At 39.0% G+C, this 20,733-nt stretch overlaps 1 protein-coding gene across 6 annotated transcripts in view; it reads right to left on the bottom strand.

Annotated features, from left to right (window-relative positions):
* Window positions 1-20,733, bottom strand: part of SEC24A (SEC24 homolog A, COPII coat complex component) — a 51,141-nt gene that overhangs the window by 5,842 nt on the left and 24,566 nt on the right. For 5 of the 6 annotated variants that reach the window (XM_007053572.4, XM_043521383.1, XM_027825465.3 and 2 more), the window contains 13 exons: window positions 19,392-19,504; window positions 17,853-17,971; window positions 15,450-15,505; window positions 12,629-12,835; window positions 12,186-12,306; window positions 9,952-10,110; window positions 8,159-8,332; window positions 7,446-7,556; window positions 6,835-7,010; window positions 4,774-4,911; window positions 3,555-3,659; window positions 3,335-3,427; window positions 2,633-2,736 (listed from right to left, as the gene is read on the bottom strand). In XM_007053572.4, coding sequence (XP_007053634.3) covers window positions 2,633-2,736; window positions 3,335-3,427; window positions 3,555-3,659; window positions 4,774-4,911; window positions 6,835-7,010; window positions 7,446-7,556; window positions 8,159-8,332; window positions 9,952-10,110; window positions 12,186-12,306; window positions 12,629-12,835; window positions 15,450-15,505; window positions 17,853-17,971; window positions 19,392-19,504 — 1,676 coding nt within the window. Of the gene's footprint in view, window positions 1-2,632; window positions 2,737-3,334; window positions 3,428-3,554; window positions 3,660-4,773; window positions 4,912-6,391; window positions 6,508-6,834; window positions 7,011-7,445; window positions 7,557-8,158; window positions 8,333-9,951; window positions 10,111-12,185; window positions 12,307-12,628; window positions 12,836-15,449; window positions 15,506-17,852; window positions 17,972-19,391; window positions 19,505-20,733 lie in introns of those variants that run through there. The other variant, XR_006283444.1, reaches the window with a different exon arrangement.

Genomic DNA, 20,733 nt, shown 5'->3' on the forward strand with positions numbered 1-20,733 from the left:
TGAATTAGCGGGAGAAAGGTCTTACACACTGAACAGACTGCATGGAGCTCTAGCACATTTATGTACATCCTGCCCTCCCATGGCATCCACACTCCATAGGCCATGTGGTGGTCCAGGTGGGCTTTCCAACCCGTGAGGGAGGCATCTGTTGTGATGGTGACCTGTGGTATGGAAGGGGCGAACGGGGTGCTGATGATGACCTTGGGAGGACTGGCCCACCACGGTCCAGGGAACTATGATTCTGGCCAACATATGGTCTGTGTTGCTTCTGTAGATGGAGAGCAGCTACACTTGGAGGCAACACATGGCCAAGGAGGGGGAGAGAGAGAGAGTGTGTGTGTGTGGCAGACCATGGTATGAGGTCTATGATGCAGGTCCACAATGATGGACATAAGTGTTGCAAAGCAGTCTACCAGGAGGACACCTCTCGCTGCAATGGAATCAAGACGTGCTCCGAGAAAGTATAATCTGTGTAGATATCAATACCGACTTTTCCTTGCTGACACAAATACCTAGAGATGCCAATAGTATGCAAAGGGTGAGGATCGTGGCGGCTACTTCCTGGCACGATAAGCACCACGAGGAGACAGTTGTTAAGGTAGGGGGTATACTGAGTAGCAGAGGCGGCGCATTTGAACTGCTACCACAGCAAAGACCTTTGTGAACACTCGTGGCGCTGTCAATATACCAAACGAGAGGACCTGAAACCGATAGTGTTGGTGTCCTACCCGAAAATGGAGAAACTTGTAGTGGGGCAGGTAACTGTCTACATCGAAGTAAGTGTCCATGTTGTGAGCTGTAAACCAGCTTCCTGGGGGAGGGAGGGAATAATCAATGCCAGCGTTACCGTACAGAATTTGGGCTTTCTGAAAAAGTATTTATCACCTGAAGATCTAGACGGGGACAGTGCACGGCATCCTTCTTCGGGATGAGAAAGTATGGTAAGTAGAAGCCTCTTCCCTTGCATTGAGGTGGGATAGGCTCTATGGCCCTTTCAATGTGCAGATTTTCTTCTTCTTTTTGGAGAATGCATTGATGGGATGGATCCCCAAGAGAAGTCCAAGGGCGGGAGGGAGGGGGGCTGGAGATACCAAAGATGTGGGAACAAGAGGAATTCTATGGAGTATCCATGGTGAATGTTCTCCAGTATCCAACTATCCGTGGTGATCCTGTCCCAATTGTGAGGAAATAGGGCAATATGGCCCCCATAGACTATATGAGGCACTGTGGTGGCATCGGGGAAGGTTTAGGGGTCGACATGCAAGTCAAAACTGAGGTTTTGGGTGCTGCTGGGAAAGGGTCAAAGAATTAGTTGTGGGGGAGGCAGGGAAGTGTGGCTGTTGCAAGAGGTGCCACCTAAGTGGCACGTCCTGCTGGCATTGGTATTAGGCCAGGTAAGGTCAGACGGAATGGTTGTCTCTGCTGCTTGTGTTTCAGAGCTGGGGTGTATATACCAAGGGACCATAGTGTGCCTGTAGAGTCCTTCAGCACATGAAGGAATTCATCCATCTTCTCGTGGAACAACTTGCTCATCAAAGGGGAGGTCCTCAACTGTATTTTGGACCTCCCTGAAATGAGCACCCAACATGTGGAATACAGATAGGGACCATCACTCAGAGAATATTGATTTGTCTATAATGTAAAACTGAGCATGGGGATGCCACAGACAATGGGCAATTTATCTGTATCTGCAGTAAACACCAGTTATCAGGAGGATGAGGAAGAGCATGGTGTTAGCACTCAGGAAAAGACTGAAGCCCAGGGAGTCATCCTGATTCTTGAGACAAAGACAATTAACATTGGGGAATATAAAGAAAAGCAAGAGGGCATCTTGTTATCCATCACTGAGGGAACAAAGAGGTCAGTGCTCTTTGCAGCTATGAATGGTGGATCCCCAACTATGTGGGTTGGTGATGCTGAAAAGCAATTGTAGGTGAGAACAAAGCTTGAAGCCTGTTATGGTTATATGTAGACTTTTAGAAGCAGGTTATTCTTTTGTTTATTTGTAACCATTTTCTGTTTCTATTATCTCTCCTTAGTATCAGTTAGTCTTGTTTTATTATAAATTAATCTCAGTACTATTATATTAAAGTAAGGTGTGCATCCTCAGTTGAGCTAACAGCCTGGTGTGTATTCTGTCTCTTTGGAGACAGCGGACTTGGTATTTCTGTGGCCATACAGTGACAAAGCCTGGATGCTGCAGAGGAACACTCTTCCAGGGGATTCAGGAACTAAAGTACACCAAGAGTTAACCTGCAAGGCAAAGTCTGGACTGGCAGAGTCCTGAGGAGTCTGTTTGGCTATCTAGCAGACAGGGGTGGCAGGAAGCGGTCACACAGTATAGCACCAATAAATCTCTTGCTGAGACAGAAGGGTAATAAGGTGACTTACAGTTCTGGATGCCCTGAGAAAGCATCAAACCTCCACAAATTAAAAGATGACAAAACAAGTAAAGTTAAAATCACATGTCAGGTTTTCAAGCATTTACAATTCACAGTAGGCACAACTCTTACAAATCTTGTGTGAGGGCTCTGCAGTATAAAATATGTCACTACAGTGGCAAACATGACTATGCATGCATGCATGCTTGACTATGCATATTTGTGTATTAGAGCTGTCAAAAAGAACTTACCTTATTATATACAGTATAGGGAAGAATGGCCTTTGCTCTCTCAGCCAAGAGATAAAAGCTATTGTTCTGGTAGATTCAGCTGTTTCAAGGTCTGGAAGATGCGTCTATTAGACAAAGGTTATCATTAATATATAATATAACATACTCTGTCTTTAGGAGACAGAGTTAATTTAGTGTTAATGAAAAGGGTCAAGCATCATAATCAGGCATAAAGTAGGCACAGTGAGTATGAAGCTGTTTCACATACCACTGCAATTTCAGTGTCAGATCATCCTTGAACAAACTATCAACTGTGCCAAACTGAATAGTGGCTTTTGGCTGTCACAACTGGGACTACATTAACAGATTCATTTTCACTTGTGACCTAAACTAGGATTTGAATTTTCCAGCAATTGAGGGCTGGTGAGCTAACCCACTCTCCTTCCTGGTCCCAATATTCTCAATCTGCTCAGACTTTTACTGGATCTAACTGATGGTTATCAACTTCTGCTTATTGCGGTTTCATAGTGAGTGAGCTGGATTAAGATCATTTTAAGTGGGTAACCTACGGAAGAGTGTCATATGATGGGGGAAGCGAGCTTTTCCTGAAACTGTAATTAATTACGATCAGCTACAATTCTGAAAGGCTCTTGAGCTTATACAGGTGATAGATTATAATTTAAAAAGTTACTTGTCCTATTTAAGACCAAAGCAAGCATTTACCATATTCTGTGGTATTGATGCATAACTTGGAACTCCAAGGACTTGGCTGATAAAATTCTGTCCACAATTCTTTCCAATCCAGATAAACATTACCTAAAAGACAGTTCAATAACAATAGCATTAATCTATGCAATACATACACCCTTATACTCTTCTGTATATCTAAAGTGCTCAGTAGTCTTCAGAAAAACCCAAAAGGTCATATAAAATTTTAACTTACAGAGCCAGCATCCATAAGATAAGCACCATCCCTACTCAGCTTCTCCACAGACAGCTGGAGAATGGGTGGCTGAGGTATTGTTTTATCATTGATGTTGAGGGCTCCCTAAAGAGAAAAATTGCTACCATGTAAGTGTGCCTCTAGATACATAGATAAGAGAGGCAGACAGGAATGAGAAATATTCAAGTGGAATGCATTTTTATTAGTAAAAACCAATTAAGGACAAATTATACCCTCTTGCCCCCAAGTGCATCATCTGTTGCTGTCTGACTTTTATATTGTTAAAATTCAGATATAACATATACTTTATTATAAAAAAAAGCAGTCTTTATTTTGTCTTAATGAAATTGATTCTCTTCTGAAAACTTCATACAATTATGTGAGCTTCAAAAATCTGCAGGCTTCGAAGTCTGGATGTACAGAATTAGTCTGCCTGCACTAATTCCTACACATACTGGTTCATGGAACTAATGACAGGACTTATTTTAAAAAGGAAGTTGACCACCACTATGAAAAACATCATCCCTGCTGCAGCATATCCCCTTTTAATGGGATGTGCTTTGTAGTGTAATAGACTATTTTCAAATTAGAATGCCAGCTACATTTTTCAGAATGATTGTCTATAGAATCCAATCCACATTGTGTCTAGAGTGGGGTGTTAGCCACATGTTCCCTCCAGAGCCCATCTATACCACCCCTAACAGACAACCTGGAAAATAATGGAGCAACATCTTATATGTACGTATGGTTTACAGTATTTGTAAACTTTTACACACTTCAGCTTAGTCTGAAATGCAATCCAACACTGGAACTACCCCTCCTCATCTCATGACTTATAATTCATGCCTGTATTGCTTCCAAGTTATTGCTGCAAAACTTGATTTAGAATAAGTCTGGATTACATGGAGTGGCAATTTAGTGCGGCAGTCTTTATAATAATTCCTTAACAGTCACACACACATGCATGATTCATGTGATGTGACTTAATTCGAGTGCCAAGGAATTGTTCCATCAGTTTGCCTATATTGGGTAAGTTGCTTTGATGTATCTTCAAAACTTTTAACTTTGTGACTGGCTGTGAGCTCTCAGACTACATACCTTGAAGAATACAGTTCTTATTTAAAGGGTTTTCTATCCAATACATATTCTTCACTTCAAATAAAGATCTTTGGAACCAAGCAACCACAGAACCAGTGTAATAAGTAAAAAGAAATCATACCTCATCTGTGAGATTGTCAACTCTGTACAGATTGGGATGGGTCATAAGCATGAGGTAAATTAGGGGCTGGTTTTTCACTTGACACATAGTAAAAATACGCTCATCTAAACGGATATTTGTCCCAGTCTGGAATGCTTTCTGTGAATAAAACCAGTATTTGAAATATTTTAATTTGTTATTAATTCAAAGTCAACAAGTGAAAAGCACTAGGCAGAGTATCACATATTCAAGATGTTTATAAAACAATAGGTATATTGCCTACATCTGCTTTTGATTACCTACATTAAGAAATATTTTGAGTCCCACATGAAAATTTAGCCTTAAATATTTTGATCTAAAAATATAATAAAGTCTTGATTACTACAATGAACCCCCCCACACACACACTTAATTTATCTGCATTTCTTAACTGAGTATCTGTGCTCAAAGCAAGTTTTGTATATTACTTATATGCAAACAACTTTGTGACTAATCACTCAAGCAGTGTCTCTTTGGATTCTGGAACCACTGACATAACATACTGTAATATATGTTAGTCCTATGTCTGTAGAACACGTTCTGAAGAGTGGAGTTGGAATGATGGCATATTAAGATGGATTTTTAATAAAATTATGCTTATTACTTTGTCTCAAGAAGCTACATAACAATACTTTAAAGCCGCAATCCAAAGACTTGTTATGCTTAATCCTTTGACTCTAATGCACATCTCTGTCAGAGGTGTTCTGACTTAATGGTAAATGCACTCCATTGGCTTACAGACACAAAGCAGCTCAACTGTTGCTGAAGCAGGACCCCATCCCAAACAAGTACTGAAAACCATTCAAGTGTTTGACTTTGTCTATATTAAAGAGATCAAATCTCCCCAGCATAAACACAGCCATAGCATAGACTTAACAAGGGTTTTTAGTATCATTTGAGAAAGTGTGAATGAGATGATTCCACCAGGTCTTGATCATGCTGCATTCTGAAAGAGTAAACCATCTATCCTAAGACTAACCATTTTCTGTATTAGTTCAGAGGGATCCACAGCTGAAAGCCATTTTTAGAAATTGTTCAGTTTTCTAGACAAGACTCAGGAATGCTGCAAACCCCTTTGTTAGACGAGCCAGCAAAGATCAGTTCTTTGTGGGCTAGCACTTAGCTCTCTCCCTACACCCCACATTAAATTGGTGTATAGATTTGCCTTGTCAGCAGCACATAGAGTGAAGCTCCTCAAAGCCACACTGAACAGCAATTGCTGCATGTTCCCTAGGCTAGCAGTCAGGGGTATCAGACAATCACAGCAAGTCTTCCCATATTACTCCCTGCCCCCGCTTTCCTTTGCTTCCTCTCTTGGCTGCCCACTTTTGCCTCAATACCAATGCACTCCCAGGCACCCAAGCTTCTTGCCCTCTAGCTCCACCTCCCTGGTGCTATTCTTCACCATACTCCCGTTCCTACACTGCTGCAGCTCTATACATGGAACAGAAGCCCCTTCTTTCTGTCATGACACACTCCACAACTATACCACCTCCCTACATTGTTCATAAAAATGTCAAGCTTTATGATAAATGCATCTGACATAAGCTCTAGATACAGTACACAAACACAGCCTATACATATGTAACTTCAGTCATACTTAGATCTTAAAAAAACCCTTTGTTGGTGGCTGATATAGACACCCAAGCCATCTTCTACTACAGTTGGCCCCAATGAAAACCAAGGTGAACAAGCAAGTCTTGCTTTGCAGTGGTACTGGAAAGAAAAGGAAAAAAAAAATCACCAAATCCAGGGCCTGGAGAAATGAGACAAGAAGTTGGTTCCAGAGCTGTTCCATTTATACCAGAAGAGGCTATTATCTTAAATGCCAAACAACCTCAATTACTGTGATAGTATATGGCAAGATGGCTGGTCTTAATTAAACTGGATCTAAACCAATGAAGAAATCACCCCCCTTCAAACGTTGCCAAAACCCTTCATAGATAATATCATCTCACAGAAATGTTTACCTATACATCATTCAGACTAACATACTGAATATAAAAATAATATCCTCTGGAAAGATTTTATTTTCATTCTTACTTGTTTTAAGAGAGCCAGTACATGAAGTGGAAAGAGTCGTAGGGAATAGGGAGCCATCAGACCAGGTTGCTGAATGCTTAGGACTGAAGAGCGGTAAGCCGACAGGGAATCGATTACAGCATTCACCAAGGCATCCCGAGCATCACTCAAACTAGCAGAAACTGACCGGTCCACAGCTAAAAAGCAGAGAGAGAGAAGTTTAACAGCTAATTTTCTTTTCTAGGAGTTACTGACATGTATTATTTTGTACTTCTATAACCCCTCATGTCAGGATCTTAAGATGGTTACAAACACACATTAATGGAGCTTTACTGTGCCACCAAGAGGCATAGAGGGATAGGAACATTAATGGTACAGCCTAGAATAAAAAATCCCAGAGTCCTAATTGCTGCTCTAACTTCTGATGTGCAGAATTCTAAAGCCATATCAAACAACATGACAACATACAGTTGTACTGATATCTTCACACCCAGGGTCACTGTAAGTCATATGGCAAAGTGCCTTCAACCATTCAGAAGGTAGGATACTTCCCTTGTAATCTTGCTTCTCAAAGGATTATTCCTCAAAAGTTTTAGATATTTTACACATGTACATCAGAGCGTAAGGCTTACCCATATTGGCTAATAACCCTGTAATAGCTTGTACATCAGCCCCCAGATAGACATCACTCAGTGTTGTAACAACAGGTAAACACATAGTGTGGACTCGAATCCTTCTTTCACCTATAGGGAGAAAATAAATCTGTGTAGTCGCCAAATGGCATTTTCCACACCATTACCTAAGCTGTGTTTTGGTGGAAGTGGGGAGAAAATCACAAATGTACCAAAAATGAAGTCTGTACAGTAAAATTTGCAGTAACTAATTTTTTTAAGTCAATTTATTTAAGAATATCTTTTTTGCTCAACTTACCAAAAGCAATTAGTCTATATTTCAGATAAATAACTTATAAAACTGATTTAATGCACCATTAACTTGTCACACAATTATTTTAAATGAACACCTGTTAAGCAGCCAATTTAATCTCTTTGGCCAATTTATTTCTGAGCTAAAATTGCCCATTTCAGATCAGAGCAAGTTTTTCAGAAAATCTGTAAGGCCCTGAAATGCAGCTGCTGAATAATGAATAACCACTATCACTAACAAGAGAGGAGGAACGAGCGTGCTAAGGTGTTAGTACTCTACCCTCTCTTATTGGGGATATGAAGATGCAGTTGAAGTTATTTACTTACTACAAGCAAACTAGATTATAAATTTAAGAATTTACACACATTGGCAGCTAACATATTGTATCATTCTACCAGCCAATGCTGTTTACATTTCTTACCTTTGCTGGATGTGTACAGTAATGCTGACTGAAAAGAAACAACTGGCATGTCAGTGAGACTTTCCTCTACTGACATTTGTACAGCATATCCTGCATCCGGGTTTACATTGGGTAAAGACAACAAGTCTGTTGATCGCACAAAGAAGTTCCCATGGAAGGTATGAATGGAAAGACCTACGAAAGGAAAAACCATGTAATCTGATTTATTGTTACTTTTGCCATTTAATGTAAACTATGAACTGATTACATAGTTGCCCTGATTTCTAGATTATGGACAAACCCTTTTCAAAACACAGTTCCTTTAGTAAATGTAAATATCTCAAGTTGCATATTAATTTGTAGCATGCACTAAAACCAATGGTTACCAAGCACTCAGAATACAAGTCAGCTCAAAGATTAGAAACATTTCAAATTTCTTTGACTCTTTGAGGCTGAAAGTCACAATGTGCTGATATTTCTAGTTCAGAATATATGATAGGATCAGTCATTTAAGGGAAAATACTATATACAGCACAGTAAAGTACTCTTTCTTTATAAGCACTACCCTTGGGAACCAGTAGTTTAGTTCTAAAAAGGTTACAAATTAGGACTGTCAAGTGATTAAAAAAATTAATCACGATTATTGTTTAACAGCATGATTAATAGAAAACCATTTATTTAAATATTTTTGGATGTGGTGGTTGAAGAATGTTTTACGAATGCACTTGCAATGCCATCTAGAAAAGTGCCATGCGAATGCCTGTTCTCACTCTCTGGTGACATTGTAAGTAAGAAGTCAGCAGCATTATCTCCCGTAAATGTAAACAAATTTGTTTGCCTTAACGATTGGCTGAACAAGAAGAAGGACTGAGTGGACTTGTAGGCTCTAAAGTTTTACATTGCACTACAAAAAAACCCAGTTATGTAACCAAAAAAAAAATAAAATAAAAATCTACATTTGTAAGTTGCATTTTCACAATAAAGACATCGATCGCACTGCAGTATTTGTATGAGGTGAATAGAAAAATACTATTCCTTTTGTTCATCATTTTTACCATGCAAATATTTGTAATAAAAAATAAATATAAAGTGAGCACTGTACACTTTGTATTCTGTCTTGTAACTGAAATCAATATATTAGAAAATGTAAAAAAAACCCCAAAATATTTAATAAATTTCAATTGGTATTCTATTGTTTAATAGTCCGATTAACACTGATTAATCGCGATTAATTTTTTTAAGTTAATCACGTGAGTTAACTGTGATTAATCAACAGCGCTATTACAAATATATGATGTTGAATTCAATTATACCCAAGGTACAGAAGCCTTGTTACAATGCACTGTTTGAATGCTTTTCTGTTGCTTCTTTATAGTTTTTAGATGGAGGTGCCAGAGAGTAAAAAGTTCCCTTTATCCTCTCAGCTTATGAAAAATTAAAAAAAAAATAAAAATAAAAATCAGGCTTCTGGTTTGACCACAGGGCAGCACACAGGTTTGAAAGTAAACCACGTAGCAGGACTATTACATTGTGAATTCCTTATTTTTGCTTGAGTAGCCTGTGGAAGTACATGGTAACGAAGCACTTATTACTAGCCTTGGCAAGCCATAGATACTGATCCTAAACACCACTGCACCTTGATCCACTCTTTTGTGCAGTACTACTAATTCTGCTTTCTTCTGTGCAGTTGGATTCCCAATGCCTGATTTTCCATGTACATATTTGCCAACTATTCATTCAGGCTTATATAAAAACAAAATTACCAATAAAACATTTTTAAATAATAAACTGTGCAAAAAAGATTCTATTCAGACCTTTGGTGCATCTTATCCTCATGACCGCCTCAAAGCCAATCTTTCTAGTTAAGTATCGTTTCAGCTCCTTTTGTAATTTCTCCACCTGGACAGGGTTGTGCTGCTGATGGTAAGATTGATAGTAATATACACTCCCTGCTGAATACCTCGATATACAGCCTAGAATAGAAAATGTGCATTGGTGGAGTTCAAACCAATAGCTGTTGCTGCAGTCTTCAAATATCAGTTCAGATTAACCTAAATTCTCCCTGTAATTTTATTTGCACGCCTGAACAGTTTAACATTAATAACCTTATTCTACACAGATACAGGCCTAGATATAATGTGTAGATGTGACCAATAACTTGCATGTTCACTTGATTATGAAGGTTATAAAGTGTGAAATGGATTTAAAATTGGTCTAAAGGAAAGATGGTACCACACCACTCTGGAACAGAATTCAGAGGATACGTCAGGGGTAAGAAAGTAATTAAAATAGTAATGAAGCTTTCTCCTATAAAGATGTTTACTCCATCATGCATTTAGAGGTAAGAATGAAAATAAATTCCTTCAGATTACTCACACCTTATTCCAGAAACAAAATAATCCTTTGAAATACTCCTACAAGTCGAGGGGAGAAGAGCCTCTTGGAAACTATCATGCTAACCAGAAGGAAGTTGTAATATTATGTCTCACTAACAATGTCATTATGCATTAAGGGGAAGTTATCTCAACATGAAATTCCATCCTATCCAGCAGGAGTGGGGAACCTACGGCCCGCTGCTTCATGTCATGTGCCCTGCGGCAAGTCTCTGCGCTGTGGGCCGGAAGCACCAAGCCTTGGCGCCCATATGTGGGGCTGGAGCTGCAAGCGCCAGCTCACCCTGCTGCGGGGAGAAGCTAGGGTTGCCAGGCCACTAAAAATCCAGTCGGTTCCGTGCAACTCCCAGAAGTGACTGGCATGTCCCTGCGGCCCCTAGAACCGGGGGCAAACGGGGAAGCTCCATGTGATGCCTCGATCCCAAAGCCAGCTCCACAGCTCCCATTGGCCAGGAACCGCGACCAATGGGGGCTGTGGGGGCAGCGCCCATGGGTAGTGCACACCATGCAGAGTCCCCTGGCCCCTCCACCTTGGGGCAGGACATGCCGGCTGCTTCTGGGAGCCGCGAGGAGCCAGGGCAGGCAGGGAGCCTGCACTGTGACGCCGACCGGGAGCCACCTGAGGTAAGTGCCGCCCAGCCAGAACCCACACCCCAAACCCTCTGCCCTAGGTCAGAATCCCCTCCGGCACCCTAACTCCCTCCCAGACCCCAACCTCCTGCCCCAGCCCTGAGCCCCCTCCTGCACCCAAACTCCCTCCTGGAGCCCATACCCCGAACCTCCTCCTGCACACCAAACCCCTTGGCCCCAGCCCCACCCCAGAGCCTTCATCCCCCTCCCACACCCTGAATCCCTCATTTCTGGCCTCACCCCAGAGCCTAGGGGAAGTCCCAAGCCTCCACAGCTCGCCCCACTGCAGGGGGAAGCCCCGAGCCTGTGCACGGCCCACGACTGACTTTTTCTGTGGGTCAGTAGCCCCTGCTAGTCACCCTATTCAAGTTCTTATACTGTGCTTGTCACCATGGTATCTGACATATGTTTAGTCCAAAACAAAGGGAAATCCTCTTTGTAAACTTTAGGACATGATCTAGGGGGAAAAGGGTCAAGTTTTGTAAACAGAACTCTGTCTTTGAGCTGCCAACAGACACAATCAGACACTGAGCTATGAACTGCTTTTGACATACAAGGATATAGCTACCAATTTTTAATTTTTTTAAAGAAGTCATCTCACGCCCCACATTAGTGAGGCTTTTCAGAATCTGGAAATGAGGAGATTATACCCAGATAGTTTAAACATATTTCTATTTGTTAAACAGGACTTTGTTTAAATGTTTCTAGAACTTTGATTTTTGTCTAGTAATATTAGGGAACAAGTCCTGACAATGTTCCAAGAGATGAGAAAATCTCAACCCTCCGGTAAGAAGGAAACTCTTAAAATGAAATACCATAATCTCTACCCATAGAAATGTCAAACAGTGGATAGGGGAACATGCAGTCTCATAAGTAACCCTCTTGGGCATGGTTACCAATACCAATCATTATATTAAAATGGTAGAATATGCTTAAGTGAAAGAGCAAAAAAAATTTTTAGCATTACACAGTGTTCATTAGAACACTGAAGCTACAATCTTAAACAGCAGCTTATGACGACTTACCTAATGAAGCCAAGTCAGAATACTGCCCACTAAGAAGGAACAAGTCAACTGCAACCTGCTGCCCTGAACAGTCCAAGGCTAACTTCTTATAGAAGTCAGTGGATGGTGTAAGATGTATGTCCTGTTAATACAAGGAAATAGAAGAGAGGAATTCCAAAAGGCACACGCTCCTGTGACCTAATTTCAGGGATGCTCAGCACTGCATCTCTCACTCTGACTTCAATGGCTGTTCTTAGTGCTAAGTATTTTTCAAAATCAGAGCATTACTCTGTGTTTATAGGTTTCCTTGTTAGTAACATTTGATTAATACAGCATAAGAACGTCAGCTCTCACAACAGAACTACAATAAAACTAAGATAATCCAAACCATGCAAAATTTATATAAACTCATTCAACAGGATTGTAAATTTTCATAATCTGTGTTTAAAGAGTGTTTTTGTAACCTTTGCAGATGCTCTTTGGTTCGGTTCTTCTCGGGATTTTAGTGATCCCACTCCTACAGATGGAAGCTGTGTCTGGAAGACAGAAATTCGACCACCAGTGGGAGACATCAGTTTGAAGGCGGCCTGCAGTGCAGGTCCCAGAGCACTCTGTGTTTCCAGGGATTTGGTGAACATCTGAGGCAAGGTCCTCAGTAAATCTTGAATTAGCTGGTATAAAGTAAAAAAAAGTACTCAGAATTAAAAAGTTTCAGAAGAGATTTCTCCTCTGTTGCCCAGGCTATATATTATGCGTGTAACATTGAATACTGCTGGTATTAAAGAGATAAATTAAATACATACACAAAAAAGTAACATTTAATACCTTAAAACAAGATGTGAGGGTAGTTTGCTGTTTTACAGCACCCAGCCAGCACTGAGGCCTCTTAATATCTGACCTCTACTCTTTCACTTGAAATTTAGCATTTCTAAAACTGTAGGAACTAATTAAGAGTTATTTTGAACATTTTGCCTCAGATGACCAGAGCAACTTTTCCAAGTTAAATAATTCACTTTTTCCTAGTCTGCCATCTACTACTCACATTAAGTGTTGATACACATGTGCTCCTCTTTGAGCAGAGTGGATGTATTACTCTCATCTAAAAATAACTGGGAAGAAAGTCCCAAATCTGCTCCAAACTAACTGGAGGTATGTGAACTGCCACCATAACCCAAGTGTCCATGTGCAAGTTCTCAGGTTTTACCTAGAGTGACATTCTACAGTATTCCATAACCTATCGCTTCTAATAAAACAAGTTCCCGAGCACAAAAAACTAGGAACTCAATATGGCAAAGCTTGCCAACATTTTAAGTAGGGCTTTCAAGCGATTAAAAAAAATTGCGATTAATCGTGCTGTTAAACAATAATAAAAGACCATTTATTTAAATATTTTTGGATATTTTCTACATTTTCAAATATATTGATTTCAATTACAACACAGAATACGAAGTGTACAGCGCTCACTTTATATTTATTACAAATATCTGCACTGTAAAAAATATAAAAAATAGTATTTTTCAATTCACCTAATACAAGAACTGTTATGCAATCACTTTATCATGAAAGTTGAACTTACAAATGTAGTTCTACTTCTTGTTCAGCCAATCGCTCAGACAAACAAGTTTGTTTACATTTGCAGGAGACAATGCTACCCACTTCTTGTTACAATGTCACCTGAAAATGAGAACAGGCGTTCACATGGCATTATTGTAGCCAGCATTACAAGATATTTACGTGCCAGATGCGCTAAAGATTCTTACTCCCTTCATGCTTCAACCACCATTCCAGAGGACATGCGTCCATGCTGATGATGGGTTCTGCTCAACAACAATCCAAAGCAGGGCGGACCGACGCATGTTCATTTTCATCATCAGAGTCAGATGCCACCAGCAGAATGCTGATTTTCTTTTTTGGTGGTTTGGGTTCTGTAGTTTCTGCATCGGAGTGTTGCTCTTTTAAGACTTCTGAAAGCATGCTCCCCACCTCCTCTCTAAGATTTTGGAAGGAGATTTTTAAACCTTGGGTCGAGTGCTGTAGCTATCTTTAGAAATCTCACACTGGTACCTTTTTTGCATTGTGTCAAATCTGCAGTGAAAGTGCTCTTAAAACGAACAACATGTGCTGAGGCATCATCCGAGACTGCTATAACACGAAATATATGGCAGAATGCAGGTAAAATGGAGCAGGAGACATACAATTATCCCCCATTGAGTTCAGTCACAAATTTAATTAACGCAGTATTTTTTTAATGAGCATCATCAGCATGAAATCATGTCCTCTGGAATGGTGGCCAAAGCATGAAGGGGCATACAAATGTTTACATATCTGGCACATTAAATGCCTTGCAATGCTGGCTACAAAAGTGCCAAGCGAACACCTGTTCTCATTTTCTGGTGTCGTAAATAAGAAGCGGGCAGTATTACCCCCCATAAAGGTAAGCAAACTTATTTGTCTTAGCGATTGGCTGAACAAGAAGTAGGACTGAGTGGGCTTGTAGGCTCTAAAGTTTTACATTGCACTTACACAAAAAAAACAGTTATGTAATAAAAAAAATTCTACATTTGTAAATTGCACTTTCCCAAAAAAGAGACTGCACTACAGTACTTGTATGACGTAAATTAAAGATACTATTTCTTTTATCATTTTTACAGTGCAAATATTAGTAATAATAAATATAAAGTGAACACTAACTTTGTATACTGTGTTGTAATTGCAATCAATATATTTGAAAATGTAGAAAAATATCCAAAAATATTTAATAAATTTCAATTGTTATTCTATAGTTTAACCAGGTGATTAAAACTGCAATTAATTAAGATTAATTTTTTGAGTTAATCACATGAGTTAATAAGATTAATCGCAGTTAACTAATTTTAAGTTACTTCACCTAGTAAGAGACATGCATTGGATTCCCTTAACTTTAAATAAAGAGACCTGAGATATTTAAAGGACACCATTAACTTGAAATGTAACCAATTAAAAGTGATTTGGCAATACTCTGCTTGCTTGCTTGTTTTGAAGAAAGATGAGTCTCCACAGAGAAACTGGCTGACTACACAGGGGAAACAGCAACACTAATTACATACAACGCAGTTAAACGCACAAAGTAAAACTGAACAAAATTTTTCCATTTATTTCAGTTACAGTAATTTTTGTAATAAAAGTAGACAAGAAATTCAGACAAGTGTGATTTCAATTGACATTATCTCATTAAGTACTGTACAAGTTATCAAATGCACTTCATACTGCCTGAATGTCACCAAAACAGTTTAAGTCTGGTCTTACCTCTTTGTTTTCATTTAAGTTTACTAATAAGTTCTCTGGCATTGGTATAAACACATCTGGAAGAGCAGAAAAATGAACTGATTAAAGCTATCTGAAAACATTTCAGCTAGTTTTCAGACCAGTCTGGGTCTTATTCTGCCCTCAGTTATACCTGTGCAATCCCTTGCATTTCATTTTGAGATAATGATTATCTGGCATGAAAAGCAAAAGAGTAAAAGAGAATAAGAACATGGCCTGTAAAACAGAAGTATTGTGAAAAACTATTAGGTGCTCATTTTTGTAATATTTACCCTATCCAACACTATGCAATGAAAGGTCATTTTAAATTAAATGGCAGTACAACTAAGAGTAAAAGAAAAAAAAAAACAAAACTTTTAAGCATCATGTAGCCACTTAGGAATTATAGAAAGCTACTGAGATCAATAGTTTAAACAGGATTGAAATACAAAGTTTAGATAATTTTAGGAGTTAAACTAGAATGGCAGGAAAGTTGACTTCATGTTTCAGGTCATGAACAGCTCACCTGTGAAGGCCACTAAAGAAGCCCTACTATACATCACAGCATTGTACAATTAACTTTAATGGACCTTAGCTGAGACCCTAGATACATTAAATAGATTTCACTACTCTTTGAAGCATCTGGTGCTGGTTACTGCTAGATGAATTAGTGATCTGATCTGGCAATTCCCAGCATATTGAGCATAAGAACAACTATATTAGCTCAATATCCTGTCTCTTACAGAGGACAGTACAGGGCAATCAACTGATCCATTCCCAGTTGTCTAGTACCAGCTGGCAGCAGTCAGGGTACGTCTACGCCAGTGCGAGGGGGAGGGCTAGGATCCCAGAGCCCAGGCTCAAGCCTGAGCTTAAATGTCTACACAGCAACTTCTAGCTCTGTAGCCCAAGTCAGCTGACCCAGGCTAGCCACAGCCCTTTTATTCCAGTGTAGACACACCCTCAGAGACTTAAGGAGACAAAGTTTGGGGTGGCCTCTCTGACCATCTTGGCTAATAGCCATTGATGGACCTATCCTCCATGAACTTATCTAATTATTTTTTTGAATGCAGTTATACTTTTGGCCTTCACAGCATGCCCTAGGGCAACAACTTCCACAAGTTGACTGTGCGTTGTGCGAAGTAGTACTTTCTTTTGTTTATTTTGAAACCTGCAGCCTATTAATTTCACCAGGTGACCCCTACTTGTGTTATGTGAAGGAGTAAACACTTCCCGATTCACTTTCTCCACACCATTCATGATTTTATAGACCTCTACCATTTCCCCCCTTAGTCATCTCTTTTCTAAGATAAACAGACCCAGTCTTTTTAATCTCTCCTCAATGGAAGCTGTTCTAATACCCTTAATCATTTGTCTTGCCCTTCTCCAATTCTAATATATCTTTATTGAGATACAGTGACCAGAACTGCATGCAGTATTCAAGGTGTGGGCATACCATGGATTTATAGAGTGGCATTATGATTTTTTTTTGAGTTAATTTTCTATCCCTTTCCTAAGGGTTCGTCGCATTGTTAGCTTTTTTGACTGCTGCTACACATCAAGCTGATGTTTTCAGAGAACTATCCATTTCACCCTTGTGATTGTTTGTGTTAATTTCTGTTTAACTAGCTTCCTCATTTTTGTGTAGTTCCCCTTTAAGTTAAATGCTACCATGGTGAATTTCTTTGACATGTTTCCCCCCTAGAAAGATGTTAAATTTAATTACATTATGGTTATTACCAAGTGGTCCAGCTATATTCACCTCTCAAACCAGATCCTGTACTCCACTTAGGACTGAATCAAGAATTGCCTCTCCCCTTTTAAGTTCCAGGACAAGATGTTCCAAGAAGCAGTCTTTTATGGAAACAAATTTTTATCTCTGCATTCCTTCCTGAAGTGAAATGTTCCTAGTCAATATGAGGACAGCTGAAATCCCCCATTATTATTATTGAATTTTCTGCTTCAAAGCCTCTCTAATCTCCCTGAGCATTTCACAGTCATTGTCACCATTCTGCTCAGCTGGTCAATAGTATATTACTATTGCTATATGCTTATTGTCCAAGCATGGAATTTCTATCCTCAGAGATTCTATGGTACAGTTCAATTCATTTAAGATTTTTTACTATATTTGACTCTATTCTTTCTTTCACATATAGTGCCATTCCCCCAATAGTGTGACCTACCATCATTCCTTTAAATTTTGTACGCTGGTATTATCATGTTTCATCGATTATCCTTATTTCAGCAAGTTTCTGCAATCTTAATTATGTCAATATCCTAATTTAATACAAGGCACTCTAGTTCACCCATCTTAGTATTTAGAGTTCTAGAGTGTGCCAACACAGTGTGTCAAAATCATTAGGTATCATTTTATAAAAATTCAATTTAGATGTTATTCTTACATACCTTCAATATCTGAAACTATTAGCATCTGAGGCTGAGAGAGACCTTCCTGAAGACTGTAGAAATGGATTGTGCTGTCAAATGTTATAAAGCCTATTTTTGTTCTAGTGTTCCCAGGAAGCCTAAAAATCAAAAAAGTGTTTAGCAAGTCGATTTTGGATAGCCTACACTGTTCAAGTGCAAGTACGTTCTCTCAGAGCTATTACAATGACATAAGGTAGAGGGACATTTTATTCCTGCTGGGAAATACAGCTTCTGCAATATCCATTACATCATTCTCAGGCTAATGCTTACACTTCCCTCCCCCAACAAGTAGTTAGAACAACTGCAATACTGAAATTTGTTCATGTCTTGGCTTTGAGCTATTTTACAGCAATAAACTGACACTACCTGTATTGAGACTTACTCTAAAGCAATGGTTTTCAACCCTTTTTCATTTGTGGACCCCTAAAATTTTTTGAATGGAGTTGTAGGCCCCTATGGAAATTCAACCTGTCGTCTGCATGGGGGAAACTCCCTAACAATCCCACCCCGCCCCTGCAAAAAACTTGTTCCATACTCTTCCCACCCATACCCAACACCCATCCAAGTTCACACCCAGGCTCTTTCCCAGCAATTTATTTCCCTCTCCCTCAGCTCCTCTGCTACCCCTGACTCCCCCAAGCCTTTGCACTGCTTCTGAGGGGTGTGGGAAATATGGTTCTGTATTGTAGTTTAAATGAATTATTACTCAGAGTTCTGTATTAATATGCCTAGTAAGGAATCTATTTGTCAAAAAAACATTTCCTGAATCTTTTTGGTCATCTGTATTGCTGACAGGTATTTTGAAATAAATCACCAAAAATAACTGAAACTGGTGTGATTATATTGTGTTATTCTGACAAATAAAATATGCAGAATTATAAAATACTGTGCACATAATTTTTTAATGCTGAATTCCACCAGACATAAAAGATGTAAAGCATTACACAAGTTCATTGTGGGAGTAGCTATAAATTGTTACCTTGTGTGCGTGTATGTATAGACACACTTCCCAGACCTGAGGAGGATCATTGTGTAAGCCTGAAAGCTTGTCTCTCTCACCAACAGAAGTTGGTCCAATAAAAGATATTACCTCACCCAACTTGTCTCTCCTGAAGAGCTTTATAGACATGTATGTGCATTTGTTGCAAGGAGTGCACACTGAATTACTGTTTCTAAAGCCATAGTTCCAAACCTTTGTTCAGTGCAAACCTATGATATTCTTATGCATTTTTTTGCATTATTAAAGCAAAACCAAGAAGTTGTATAATCAGACTGACAGGTACATTTTAAAATTAGGAGTTTTATCATTGTATCTACAATTGATAAGAACCGAATTTAAGGCTAATTCCTATGCAATACTTTGAAAATTTTCCTCTCTCTGTCATAAATGCACTGAATTAAAATCCTGTTCACACAACATTAAACTAGTTTCACAGATCACAAAAAACATTTCCACAAAGAAAACACTGGAAATACAAGGAAAAAAGATTAAATTCTGAGAAGAGAACCAAAACTTACAAGTCAAGATTGTCTAATAAGGTCTTGCAGACTGTATTCAGGTATCCTGTTTCTATTGCATTGTGGGAGACGTCAAACACAAAGAGATACACAGGAGGTTGAGGTGGACGTAGCTAAAAAAAACCCAAGAGATTCTTAAAGTCCAGTGATTGAAATGGTCAGTCTCAGTTTATTGGTTATATTGCATCACTCAGAACGCATCCCCGAAACAGAAATATCTAATTTGTGTAATAGCGGACAAATAAGCAACGATAGTACAGTAGGAAATATGGAGGAAAAACAAATGGGATAAATTCTAGTCCTTGCTAAAGTGAAACTGTCAGATCAAATTTGGCCTGAAACTGATGTTTGTAAAAATAAGATTTTACAAAATCCAGAGTCAACAAGAATATTCCCATGTAATTTAGAAAAATTACCAAGGGACTTTTTTTTGACCATTCCACTGCAATATTTGTAACCCAAACAGTGGAGCATCCTGATAGCGTGCAAGAGTCCGATAGTAATCCAGAAGTAAAAGTGACAAGTCATCATTCAAGTTGAGATAATGCAAGGAAAAAAATATATAAATATCAATGTTAGCTTTCTGAAGTATTAATTTTTTAAAACCTAAGGTATTATTTTGAACAAATTAATTTGTACTTCAATGTATTTGATTTGATGTTGTCCCTTTAACAAGCTGTCTTCTCCAAGTTCTCAGAAGTGGTATTTTCCTCTCTAGATGACACATCAGTTACTTTAGAAAAGTGCAGACACGATACATTTCATCACCATTAGTTTAGTTTAGCTGGTACTGCTTAAAGAGCAGATTCTGCAACCTTTATCCAAACAATCACTGAAGTCAATAGGACTACTCGGGTGAGCAAAGGTTGCAGAACTGGACTCTTGGTCTATTACCCAGTGGTTTTAGTACAAGTATATCATCTTAAGTACAGTTTAAGCCACAATAACGATGAAATTTTCCAATATTTTTCATTACAACAATATTAAGAGCTAATATGAACCAGAAATAAAGATTAACATTTAAAAGATGGAACCACAATTTTTTATATATATTCTTTAAGATTCTTTGCCTTAACACTCCAGACATGTTAACAGAAACTAGATCATGGCATCCTATGCCAGGGGTTTTCAACTTAGGGGTCCTGAATACATCTGGGGTTTGTGAGAGAGACAACAACCGTTTCTTTATATCAGAGGAGTGGGGTCCAAAAACTTATCATAATTCAAGGTCACAATACAGAAAAGGTTCAGAACCACTGCCACCCAAAGCTATAACTGCAGAAGACAAAACTGATCAATCTCAGATGCACTGTTAGTGGGCACGATCACATGACTTTTACTC

Source organism: Chelonia mydas, chromosome 8, assembly GCF_015237465.2.
Source record: "Chelonia mydas isolate rCheMyd1 chromosome 8, rCheMyd1.pri.v2, whole genome shotgun sequence".
Classification (NCBI taxonomy): domain Eukaryota; kingdom Metazoa; phylum Chordata; order Testudines; family Cheloniidae; genus Chelonia; species Chelonia mydas.